This window comes from Pteropus medius, unplaced genomic scaffold, assembly GCF_902729225.1.
Source record: "Pteropus medius unplaced genomic scaffold, Ma_sr-lr_union100, whole genome shotgun sequence".
Taxonomy (NCBI): Eukaryota; Metazoa; Chordata; class Mammalia; order Chiroptera; family Pteropodidae; genus Pteropus; species Pteropus medius.
Window position 1 is genome coordinate 17,252,177 of NW_024352786.1, and position 13,666 is coordinate 17,265,842.

Sequence of the window (13,666 nt, forward strand, 5' to 3'; positions counted from 1 at the left end):
AGCAAGCCATGACTTTATTTGAGCTGTTTTTACAAAATCTTCGGGGTAAATAAGGGTTGAGATAACCCAGGGAGAGGGAAAATGGGTTTGCTGCTTTCAAGTCTGGCTTTTTCATTGGATTATTTACTGACAATATGAACAAAATCGTTGCTGGTTCAATGAGACAACTCTCCTTAGCTCCAAAAGAGAAAAGATACTTGCTTCCTCAAACTGAAGAGCCAATGGGGTAACAACAGTTGTTCAGAACCCCAAATCCAGAGTGGCAGAGATGGGCTCCAGGAGTCATCCAGTGCAGTGATGCAGCCTATCCCTGAGAAACTGGCAGGAGCCTGGGGAGAAGGGCAGGGTGCCCTGGAATGGATTTGCCCAGAGAGAGGGTCTGAGAAAGGGGCTTGTGCCTTAGAAAGCATCACGGTTCCAGCAGTGTCCCAAAAGCTATCACTGGCCCTTGCTCAGGTATTCTTAGGTGACTAAGAATCTTTGTGAGGTTGCCTGAGGAAAAATTTCCCCTAGGGTGTAAAGCAATTGTATAGGGATATCTATGGCATTTAGCTCATTCTGGGAAGTGCATGTAAGGGCTGGTTTCCCCTAGAAGTTTGTTCAGACTCTACAAATCTCAAATTAACATGGGAAATTGTGCCTATGAGGCCATCAAAGCCCGAGACAGTCACCGTACCATTTATAACTAAGATGGCGAGATGAGGCTCTTTTCACACTTCTTAATTAATTTTTGCATGCACAATTAGAAAAAGTCAGCTATAAAATCAGGCAGAATGACATTTAATTGGTAGTCTCTTGAAGCTTCAAAAAGAGGATTTAGATAAATAGATCGACCTATGATGTTAGGTGTCAACCCAATTCTTTGAGGTATTAAAAATGGCTGTTCTTATTTTAAAAGGGGGAAGGTTATTTGAAACTTAATTTGTCAAGGGCAGATAAAAATTGTAAATGCCTCAAGGGTAAAATAGTTCTTTTATAAACTAATGAGTTTTTCTCATGGCTAAAAGATCTGTTTGTGTCTGTATATACATCGTAAATGTGAGATAATTTTCTACCTCAGTGTGGTACCGTTATAATTAATTTAAAGGCACGCGCTTGTAAGAATTGGGTATTCTAAAATTCTCAGAAAAATAGAAACTTAAATACTTTTCAAGTTCACATGATCTAAGAGTAATCTTTAGTAAATAAAAGCTAGATTAAGTTTGTTGTTTTAAGTAAAACAAACATATCTTTATTTTCCCTGGGTTTTACAAAAACAAGTCCATGTTAATAACTGACATGTCTACGAAAAATTTTTCTAGAGGTTACAAATGATCCAAGCTAAAGAATGCAAATTGATTACTTTTTAAGTTTTCATTACACATTGAGGATCTAAAGGGTTAAAAATCTCAATATACAAAGGAAAACTTTTAGAGTATATTTTATGAGTAAACAGTGGTTGTAAATTAAACAAACACTTGGAGCTATGAGAAACCCAAGGCAGCCATTTGGTTCTTCCCAGCTCCCTGGTGCCCCATCTTGCTGGTGGTTTACATTCCTTCATGCGTAATAATGCATTTAAGCTGGACTTAAATTAGATGGAGGAATTAATGAGTGATGTTATTGAAAGGAGACATTCTACACTATTGACAAGCTAAAGATGTATAACTTTTAATACTCTTTAAATGGCTTATGTAAATGTTATACTAGATGCCAAATACAGAAAAATGAGACAGACAGCAAAACTAGGATCAAAATAGTTCATAGGATAGAAATGATCCAGAGCGTTTTTTCACATTGAAGGCCATAAGAAAGACCTGATGCCTTCCATCTACCCGCCCTTCACCTCTAGAAGAAATTCAGCCTCAACTCAGGTCTTATGGTTGCAGTATTGCCCCATCACCAATGGTCAACAAGATAACATCAATACTGAGACTTCCTAAGAATGAATATTCCTAGCGCTGAGAGACCACAGTATCTGACAAAAGGTTAGCCATAAATGCATCCTTTGGATTGATTTATGACCAAAAAGGGGAACTGGGGGGAAAGAGGGAGTCCAATGGAAAGTAACTTCCCAGGGTGATTTGATCATAAATTCCTAACTGGGCAGGTCATGGTGGGTAGTCACACCCCAGGAACCTAACTTTTTAGTAAAAGATTTATCCTTGCTTTAAGCAAGCCCTGTCAATTGTTTCTGTGTGCATCCAAGTTAACACACCTTTGAAATAAATAACCACCCCCAAGAAAGCACATAATCTTAACTATCCTACAGTCCCATCCTGAAGTTACTTTCTCCCACTTTTATGTAATTTTCCTTACATTCCCTCCTTAATCTCAAATGCATAAAAGAAAATAACTGTCATTCCCTGAAGCATTTAACTCATTCTGTTGGTTGAGATCTTGCTTCCAGGTGTATTCTCTGCTTGGCTCAAATAAATTTTTATAAAAATTCGAAAAAAAATAAAAGTTCATGATTTAAGCCAACTGAATAATACAATAATCCTACCATTGGGTATATATCCAAAATTGAGAGCAAAGTCTTGAAGAGATATTTGCACACCTCTGTTCACAGCAGCACTATTCACAATAGCCAAGAGGTAGAAGTAACCCAAGTGTCCATCTACAGATGACTGACTATAAAAACGTTGTATATATACAATGAAATATATTTCCTTAAGAAAGAAATCCCGCCACATGCTACAAGAATGAACTTGGAAGACATTACGCGAAGTGAAATAAGCTAGTCACAATAAAACAAATACTGTATGATTCCGCTTACATGAGTTATCTTAAGTAGCCAAATTCACAGAAACAAAGTAGAAAGGTGGTTACCAAGTGCTAAAGGAGCTGTTTGATGGTACAGAGGTTCAGTTTTACAAGATTAAAAAGTTCTGGAGATCTATTTCAAAACAATATGAAGATACTTAATGCTACTGATGTACACTCAAAAATTGTTAAGATAAATTTTATGTTGTATTTTTCCCCCCCAAAAAGTAAACCATATCACTTCACCCCCTCCTTAAAATGCTTCAGCTGCTTCCTATCACTCACTGAATAATCAACCCCCAAACAAGGTCTCTGAGGCTCTGTACCATCTGGCCTTTCCTTCTTGTACAGCCAGATCACATGCTACTACTCTTCCCTTCTCTCAAGAAGTTCCGTAAAAATTATACCCTTCTACTTCTTCAAATAATTCAAATTCTTTCTTGCGTCAAGGTCTTTGTCCATATTAGTAACCCTGTGTGGAATGCTATTCTCCAACTCCTTATAGACTTGGCTCCTTATTGTCCTTCAAATGTCACCTTAAATGTGTCCTTCTCAAAAGCCTTCCCTAACCAGCCTGCCTAATTAATGTCCCCAAACCATCCACATTTTCTATCTCGCATCTCTTTTGTTCCTTGATAGCATTTCTCACAAATAGAAATACTTGTTTTCCCGTATCTTCCCAACCGAATTTCAAGTTCCATGGGAACAAGAAGCTCACCAGTCTTGTTCATCACCAGTCTTGTTCAAGTGTCCCCAGTAATTATCATATGCCTGGAATATACTTAACATTCAAATATTGAGTAATTTCACATTTTTTAAAAAATCACTCTATGAGCCCATTATTCACTATATACAAACATACATACAAACAGATCTTAAAAAGACAGTAGCTGACATTACAGCTGTTAGATCCAGCTGTTGAGGAAGACATCTTTTCTACCTCATATTTTTTAGTATGTTCTAATATTTCTATAATAAACTTTTATATTCAGAAATTAAAGGTTTTTAAGTCTGATTGTTTCAACCACAAAATGTCTTAAATCTTTTATACATAATAATAAAGGTACAAAATGACTTAAGCTAATGATACAACTAGCTTTTTAAAAATACCATAGTACTCCTCAATCTCACGGTCTATACTGTTTCATATTTCTACAGTTTTAAGTAATCTCAGACCATTAATGATTATTTAGATCACAGAACTGACTAAAAGAATATTTTCATACTTTTTAAAATGCAAAACATTTTAATAATAATTCTCAATCCATCATATTTCTACAACTATCGTAAGTGTGTATCTCTAGATAAAAAACAAATCAACTATAATTGAACATTTACACGTGCCAGATTCTGTTCTAAGCATTTTACATAGATTAATTCATACTTCAAACCCATTTTAGAGATAAGAAAATTTAGGCACTAATAGATTAAATCACCTACCCAAAATTACAAAACCACTCTTAGACTGGGACTCGAGCCCAAAAAACCCTGCTCAAGTCTAGAGGCTACACTTTAATCACACTATACAGAAGTGAGAACAGACTTACAGCCCAGATAAAAGTTTGAGATATAAAAAGTTATGCTTTTTAAAAATGGTATTCCATCCTTAAGGAATATTCATTTTAAAAAAGCACAAATAGTAATTTCCCACTTACTGAGGATACCATTTTTTAAAAAGCCATTTGTGTTAAGCCCCAGAAATTATATAATTTAAATGAGTATTCTTTTTAAGATTTCGGAATATTTAATAGCAAAGTTTCAAAAAAGAAAAACTGGTTATTTATCAATAATAAATAAAGAAGGAAATCATAAGTTTCCTTGGACAATAAAGATCCAGAATTTAACGTTAATTGGAATGTTTAATTCTGCTACTTCTCTGGCTTCATTTCCTAATTCAATTCCAATTACACTCTGTGCTTTATCATAAAGATCCTCGGCACTGGAGAATTTTTAAACTATTTGAGAGCAATCCTAAATCTCCATTATATATACTAACATTATAGGGATGATAATAATCTCATGAGGATTCTATAAGGATTAAATTAGACAAAATATACAAATGCCTGGCATAAATTTGAATCCCACATGCAAAAATGGATGTCGGTACCTACAAGCAGGCTATTTATTGATTCTGCCTTCCTGGTTATTTAGTAATTCACAATCTCCATCCAGCAATCTCAAATGCCAAAGTCTTTAATAAATGCTGTTCCCCATTCAGCTTCCTCTTTTTATACTGCTATACTTTTCCCTGACAAACTCTTATACAAGTCAGTGAATACTCTGGGAAAAACTCTTCATTAATAACCCATCTCTTACATCAAAGTTAGGAAATGCATCTTTGTAATTCTATTAAATACAACACACACCCTTATGCCCTTACGCCCTCATCACAATGTATCACCACCCATTAAATGGGTCTATCACCTCCTGGACTACAAGGCAGGGTCACTACCTTATTGGTCTTGAAATTCCAAACATTTAACTTAGTTACTGGCACATAACAATTACTGAGGTTTTTTGTTTGCTTGGTATTTTTGTTTGTTTGTTAATGAAAAAATAAAAGAACTACATTAATTTATATCACGCCTTGTTCTAAAGAAGGGGGAATGGGGGCTTATTTTTAATACTGCAAATGTATGACAAAAACTCCTAATAAATATTCTAATAGATATTTTTAATAAATGCAGAAATGCTACTAGATAAGCTACCACGGTTTTCTTTTTAAAAAGCAAATATGTGACTTACCTATTTTTTTAGATTATGCAATCCATTCTCGGGTAATTTTCAAGTTTACATTGTTCTTACAATGATAAAAATGGTCAATTTCAGCATCTTTATATACCCAATTTCTCACGTCATATCTGGCACAAACAGTACTTAATAATGCTTGAAATTAAATGCGCAAACACATATACACAGATTCACCAAAATCTGAATTTCTCACTTTTAGATTATGCTCTATAGTTCTTTTAGAATTCATTTTGATGGATCTCTTAGAATCAAACACTGGATGCACATCAGAGGGTATATTTTAAAAAGCAAATTCAAAAGACAGCAAAGGGTACCTATCCCCACGATTAGACAAGATTTAAAGTAGATTCTTTTTTAATTTGGTATACCGAAATACAGAAAAAAGAACTATCAAGGATTAACAGTCTTGAATGTGTGTGACAAAGTAGAAAGAACTGCTGAAGATGACAGACAGTAGGGAAACAAAAAACTGCATAATTGTTACTAATGGAAAAGTCTGAGGTTTATCTCTGGAGAATAGTAATAAAGAAGAGGGATTAAGATTATCCACTACTCAAAATCAGATATTTTTTAAAAGAAAAGAAAAACAGTACTGAAAAAATAAGCTCAATCACACGGACCTGTGAAATGTACACTGTGTTGAATAGCAGATAAAAATTTCAAATTAAGGGTTTAAAAAACCCTTTTTCACTTACTGAGAATCATTTAAGAAACTACTGCAAATCACTTCTATTACTATAGGGGTTTGTGATGTGGTAGTTTAATAATTTTAATCACATAAATAAGATATTCACTTCAAGTATTTTTTAAATTAAAAAACAGTACTTTAATAGTTTTTTAAGTGTTTCAGTTCCCTATAATGGCAAATTTAGGAAGATCAAAGAGAGAGGCATAGAAAGAAAGTGAAAGCGACTAGAGGAAAAAGAATAAGTTACACAGAGGCCAATATCCATAGCACATATAAATACAAATTCATTTGCAAGAAACACAGACACGGGTACTTGGGTTTTGAGATGAATGTTAGTCCAAGTAAACTGTTCTTCTCATATTTTGTGGCTCCCTGGTCCTAGCAGGGGTGGGGTATCTACCACTATCTTAAGAAAACACTGAATAAGTCACAATTAAACATTCTAAAACTAATTTTGGCCTTAATTCTAAAGTTATTTCACTTTAGACAATATGGCTGACAAAGCCTAGCAGAAAGGAAATTACTCTCAGGACTGCAGCTATGATGGTTATACAGTATCACCTCAAGAGCCAAATGAAATAAAGCCAAAAGTCAAATCAATCATTGGCTGGGGCTTCCCTAACCCCAATTTAGAACTTTCCTAGTAATGAAATTCTCTGAGGAGGAAATGTTCAGCTAGACTAGAGGAACACTAGACTGAGGAAAGAGACCTAGGAGAGAACCACCCTTAAAATCAGTAACAATGAAACCAGTCAAGGAATATAATTAGTGAAGGTAGGATTAGAAAGTGTCAAGAAGGATTAAATATCTAATATCTTCTTATAAAAGATCTAGAAGGATAATGAAAAGAACAAAACAATTAGATCATCTACAGATAGAGCTTGAAATTCATACAATGAACTGAAAAGTTAATTTTGAAACAAAGAATATGTCAGTACTCTGACACACTGTTATTCAAAATGGGGAAAGGGGGAGTTCAACTCTGACCCATTACCTTAGTTAAATGTGAAAACTGTTATCCTTTGTTAAGGAATAAACATGCACTTTTAAATATGGTATATTAAAAAGCTCTATATAAACAACTTTGTAAATCATAAGTCTAATCATAAACAAAAACAATTTTTATACTAAATAGGCACTTTTGATATAAAAAAAGACGTTTTTCTTGCATATTTTCAAGAACTTGTACCTATTTAATTTGTAGAACCATCGTAATTTTAAAATTAAAAGGTAGTTTTTGTTTCTTAAACTTCTTATAGTCAGATTCCTTTCTAATCTGATAATAAAACAAACTGAATGAAGTTTCCTCTAAACTTCATAGACACTGCATAGACATTTACATAGACATTGCATAATTTAAACTCTCAAGACCTTTACTTCTACATAGCTTCCTAACTAAAGAAAACTATTAATTTACTCCTTTTTCTTGCATCTGCCTCCTCCTAGAAAGTCCTTTCACTTATCTCCACAAGAGAAAGTCCTATCTATACATCAAGGTCCAACTCAAACTGTACCCTCCTCCAAGTAATATTTCCTAATAGCCTTCCTTTCCTCCAAATTTTACAGTCTGTGTTGGTACTAATCATGGTGTCTCTCGTTATTAGTTGTGTGCATAAGGGTAAGTACATAAGAGTACATAAAGGTACATACAACATACCAGTTAATCAAAGCTTTGGAATGAGAAACTCAAGTCAACATCTGACTCTACTACTAAGTATGACCCTGCACTGGTTTCTTCATCTCTTATATGACGATAACAGCTATTGACAGGGTTAATCTCAGAATCAAAAATTGTGATGTATATAAAGCACTCAGTACAATATTGTCAGCTAGCAATAGTTTAATAAAAATATATTTATATTTTATTCTCAATAGGCAGACCCACATCTTACTCATTTTCATATTCTCTCCCATTCCTACCATGTAGTAATTGCTTAGCCGATGAAATATGAACAATTCAGAAGTAATCTCCTAGGCAGATCTTAATAAGATAAGGTCCAAATTTTAGTGAATATCAAAATATCACTTATATTATTAGCTATTAATTTTAACATTAGTTTAACCAGTTTATACTTTAGCTACCATATACATAAATACAAATCCCAAAGCATCATTTTGAAAGTGTTCCACACTCATTATTATCCTGAGTAGGACAATATCCAAAATGCTTGCTATGTAGTTACTTAAAAGTCCAAATTAATCTAAAACCATTAGCAAGTATCCAATCTCAAGCCTTTGGCAAATTAAATTCCCATGTGGATCCTCCTATTGTTAAAGTTATGCTAAATCCTGAACCCACTTTTCCAACTGGCCCCCTGGTTATTCCTGTGCCAGGTGACTTCCAGCAGAGACCAATCAGTTCGGCCATGATATTCTCAAGAGAGGTACCAACGGATGCAATATTTCCAGACCAATAAGATTCCTACTAAATCTTAAATGTTCACAACAGACTAGATCAAAATAAGTATGAGTAGATTCTTTAATCCTGTAGATAGCAACAGCAAAAAAACAAAAAACAAAAACAAAAAACAAAAAACCTAAACAAATCAAAACAAACAAAAACACCGATGGCCAAAGACTGAAAAAAAGGACAATAATAATAACTACAGGGAAAAAGAAAGAGGATACAGACGATCTACCCATCAAAAGGCAGCTTTAGGAAATAATAAGCTAAATTCACAAAGAGCAACTTCACAAAAGGAAGAAAAAGAGTTTCTAGTACTGTGTGAACTGCACTGAGTTTGACTATTGTCAGTCACAGTGTAAATTCACCATAAAATATTCCCCAAAATACATAAACTACATTCAAGAAACTTAATAAAATAAAAAGGTGACAACATTTGTTAAGTAAATATTGTTAGGGATGCAAGGTGACATAATTAAAAGTGAAGCTTAAGATTTTTCCAATGACAATCATGTTCATGTGAGATGTTTTTGTCTAAATTAATGAAAGCCCCACATCACAGATGTGTTTAAAGCTAGTAAGAGGCTCTTCTAAATTTCTTTCAAACAAAGAATATCTTAAATTTTTATTGAAATTTTAATACTTCCAAAAGATGTTTTAAAATATTTTAAAAATTAGTGAAAAGTATTATAGTTAGGATTAAATCTTTAAATATTTACTAAAGAAGGTTGTGTTAATTCGTTAAAAAAAAGAATGATAGAAGCAAATATTTCCAAAGTTAAAATTTGTTTTTAAAAATTCTGAAACAAGTCTATGGCCATGCTACCCTGAACAAGCCCGATCCCCGTCTGATGTCAGAAGCGAAGCAGGGTCGGGCCTGGTTAGTACTTGGATGGGAGACCACCTAGGAAGACCAGGTGCTGTAGGCGTAAAAAATAAAAAAATAAGGGATTGTATGCTGACGAGGTCCTTGCAATCTGTGAGGTCAACCAAGAATTGCCTCACCTAAAAAATAAAAATAAATAAAAATAAATTCTGAAACAAGTAACTCCATATAAGAAGTTTTAATTTCCATTATTCTGCATAGTTTGCAAGAATAAAATATTGTTATATATATGTGATATATTTACATTTTGTGTATACATATAAAATACATACACTATTCATACAATCAGAAGAATAAGAAGGAACCTGATAGAGACTATACAGTTCGAAGAAATTTTCAATATGCTCTTATTTTACTATGGACTTTCAATCTACCTTTTGCCAGATATCAGTGCTATTGACTGTATTTACATAAATTTATTTAAGTGACCACAATTTAACTTGTACATTCTGTAGTTTATCTTAAACTTTAAGTGGACATGCTTAACTTGTTAAAAATCTATATTCTACCAAAGGAAAAAATAAGAACATTAAAAAATAAATTCTCAGGTTAATATTATTTTAGTAAACTTATTTTAAAGCACTGCAGCATAAATTCACTTTGTGTGATATATCAGACTTTTTATCCAGTAAGAATTGGCCTTCCTTTTTCATGATTCAATAACTCAGAGAAATTTAAATCTTCAAAATAAAGGATTATAAACAGCTTATTACAACAAAATTCCATCTGAATTTTCTTGCTATACTCTACATAGTATAAAACATATTGTTAGTGGTTAACAAATACTAAATTTTCAGAATCGTGTGCCCTTCTACCAACTACATATCGATAAAACATTAGCTGATTATTTTTTAATCTAATTTTTCTGCTCAAGAAACCAAGAACCGCACTCCTATAGCTTCTAGAAGCCCAAATATTTCTGCTCCCTCCCTTCTTGCATGAGGCTACTTTCCTAGTTATCACTATTCTCCACCACATTTTTATTTTCTACATTTTTATTTGAAGAATAAAGATTATCCGAGCATAAAACTATCCAACCAACTAACCTCACTCAAACTATACTATGTTCCTAATACTGATCATTCTGTATAATCATTCTATCCAAATTACCCAGTGATAGGTTTGGTGTTTCAAGTTCCATTTAAAAGGGCTTGATATGTTTCAGGGTAGAGCAAGTTAAATATTCTGATCATTATGTTCTATATACTACAACTTCCAAAGAGCCAGCAAAGTTTACCAACACCCTTCTCTCCAGAACAAGAAACATTCTGTCACAGAACCCAGAAAATAGCTGCTTTGCTCTACAGAATATTGCTCCTGAGCGCTTCTCAGAGCAGCTGTTAGTAACGTTCAGAGATGCCCGCTGGACTATCACTTTGGTTAAATTAATGATGTATCACCTTGTTTCGCTTTACTTTTTCCTTTTAACTCTTGCAAGTAATGTAAAAACGTACAAATTACTTGTAAAAATAAAGTACAAAAATAAACATTAGCTCCACTACTTTTCTAAAAGTCATTTAACATCCTTACATCATTACTTAAACCAAGACAAATCAGTTGTACATGACACCAAAAGGCTTGAAAATGATTGGATTTTCTACCTAAACTTACCAAACATGTTTGAAAGTTTTCAATTATTTCGAGAACGTTCTATATTTAAAAGGTGTTGGTGCAGTCTTGCAGAACTGTGCTGCTCAAATACAAGCCCCAAATATCTGCACTTGATACATTTCAGGTACATTTCTTGTTACCTGCTGAGCTTTCTGCACCCGTTGTCACTCAGTGATGCGCCCACCAGCATATACTTCCCATCCTTTAAAACAGCCTTCCGCCCACCGCTCAAAAAACACATTAGATTTAGAGGTTTCCGCATACTAATACAGAACCACTAATACCACTAGGTATTAAGGCTCTCAAAGAATCCTCTTCAGCAGCCTCCCCGGGGATACTGTGCTCAGCGGGGCTTTGAACCTGAAAACTCGCCTCCAGCTGCTTTTGCAAAAGCAGCGCCAGAGACAGACTCAATACCGCATTGCTGTTGCTGACTTTTCCTAGTAGCTTAAAAAAAAAAAAAATCAGCCCAGTCCCCTGCAGACCCTGCTGGCTATTCTGCAGCACAGAAGAGAACCTCTGCATTGCTCAGCGTGGAACTCTGGGGAGCCCCATCGAAGGGCGGGGAAGCGAGGGCTGTCGAGAGGCTCTGTCGAAAGCGGGGTACTAGTAGGCGGTTAAAAGGAAGGCGTGCAGAGTGTAGGGAACCGCGACGAAGCAGCGGCCAGGGCGCTGGAGTCTGGGGGCCCGGCTCGGCATCGCTCAATGTTCAAGGCCGTTGAACAGAGGGCGCCCAGCAGAGGCACCGGCCCCTCCCGGGGATGGGGGTCTCGTAAGGGCCAGCCGAGCCCCGCCCGCCGCACCCGGGCCCTCACCTGTCATGAGCGCCGGACTGTCGCCTGCCGCCGCAGCAGGAGAAGAGGCGGCTGCTGCTGCAGAGCCCGCCGCCCGCCGCACGCGGAGGTGCCTGGGCACCAGCTCGCATCCGTCCGCCGCGCCGGCCACCAGCAGCCCGAGCACCAGCAGCGCAGCCCAGCGCTGCCGCCGCAGCCAGCCCGAGGCCAGGCCAGGAGTCGCGACAGGATGAGGGCGCGGAGGAGGAACAGGGAGAAATCGCGGCGGCGCCCCGGCCGCCTGCCACTCGCCGGCTCCGCCAGGCGCTGCCGCCTGCAACTCCTTGGGCCGCCCCCGCCGCCTCAGACGCGAGCTCCCGCCGGACGCCAGCCTGGTCCCCTCCGCACCGGCGGCCTCCAGAGCTCGGGTCCCGGCTGCGTTCATTGGTTCCGGTTATTTAAAAAAAAAAAAAAAAGGTGAGGGGCAAAGAGGTACGGCGTCTTCGGGCCGTGCGCGACACCCGCGCTGCTGCGGCAGCAAGACCAGGATCCGCTGCTCTGGCGGCTCCAGACACCAGCCCCAGCGCCCGCGCCGCCGCCGCTGCTGCCGCCGCCGCGGCGCATCCCCCCGCCCCCTCCGGCCCGCACTCGTCGTAGTACCACGCTCGGCCGCGACGCCTCCTCCCCTCACACACTCGCACGCATACCAATCCCCCGCCTGCTTCAGCCCTTCCACAGCGCAGGCGCGGCGCCCCTGACTGCGCCTGCGCGGCGCCCCAGCCCCGCCCCTGAGGGCGTTCTGGGGAGGACGAGCTTTCCTCCGGGTGGTTTCTAAAGATTTAGCTGAGCAGGGAAGTTGCGGGGGTGGGGTGGGAAGGAAAGTTGACAAGCTCCCATCACCCATTCACGCCCCCACTGCGACTGCGGGGCAATGGGGGACGGTTAGAAGAGTACGGACATCTGGTCGTTTGGCCGAGTCATAGCCGTGTGGACTGCAGCAAAAATAATTACATCGGTCCGCAAAACCTTGTAATTGGAAACAGCGGCATCTCCAGAATTTCAGTATAGGTGCGGCTTCCAAGCGGCTAGCAGTATGGAAGTGGAAGTTAACCCAGCGCAGCGTTTTATTTACATGTCAAACACTTAAAACCCTTGGCAATGTGCCAGGCACTGTGCTTAGCTCTTTGCATATTTACATATTATCATGTAAGTTTAGGTGGTCGTATTCTTGTTATAAAACTCATTTACAAATGAGGAAACTAAGCCCTAGAAATGTTAAAACGCAAAACAAAAACTTGTCCCCAGGTCCCACACCTATTAAACGGGAGACGGCCAGATTTAGCACCACTGAAAGGAAATACTGGAAGGTACTTGTTCTAGCCTCCCCCTACGTTCAAACGTTACCTAACCCCCACTCCCACCCCACTGAGTCTTTGCTGTCAGCTGAATACGTCAGCAGAAAAAAAGTGGTCTTGACTTGGCTTCACCTACCTCGAATTAAGTACAGTGTGTGCACACACACACACACGCATTCTCCCTTCCAGGGGCACAAAGTTGTTTAAGATTTGCCCATAGGGTTCTCAAGCACGAAGGTACCTCTTTGATACTGAGTTTTCGTTGTTTGGTTATGATTTTGATTTTATTTTTTATTGGTTTATTTGTTTTCTCAAATCAAAAAGATACTCAAATTACACAGTCTCCCAAAGAATTCCTTAGGCAACCTGGCCAATATAGCCATGAATATCATTCACTGTGGAAATGTGATGACAATTCAGAAAAGAATCAAGAATTTCTTTGAGGCTAATCAA

General features: G+C 37.7%; 1 protein-coding gene and 1 pseudogene across 2 annotated transcripts in view; one reads left to right on the plus strand and one right to left on the minus strand.

Moving 5' to 3' along the window:
* Nucleotides 1-12,578, minus strand: part of STIM2 (stromal interaction molecule 2) — a 113,771-nt gene extending 101,193 nt beyond the window's left edge. Inside the window, exon 1 of one of the 2 annotated variants that reach the window (XM_039848755.1) lies at nucleotides 11,901-12,578. In XM_039848755.1, coding sequence (XP_039704689.1) covers nucleotides 11,901-12,303 — 403 coding nt within the window. In that variant the 5' untranslated portion in view covers nucleotides 12,304-12,578. The remainder of the gene's footprint in view (nucleotides 1-11,900) is intronic. The other variant, XM_039848754.1, reaches the window with a different exon arrangement.
* Nucleotides 9,398-9,517, plus strand: LOC120591276 (uncharacterized; annotated as a pseudogene).
* Nucleotides 12,579-13,666: the final 1,088 nt, after the last annotated feature.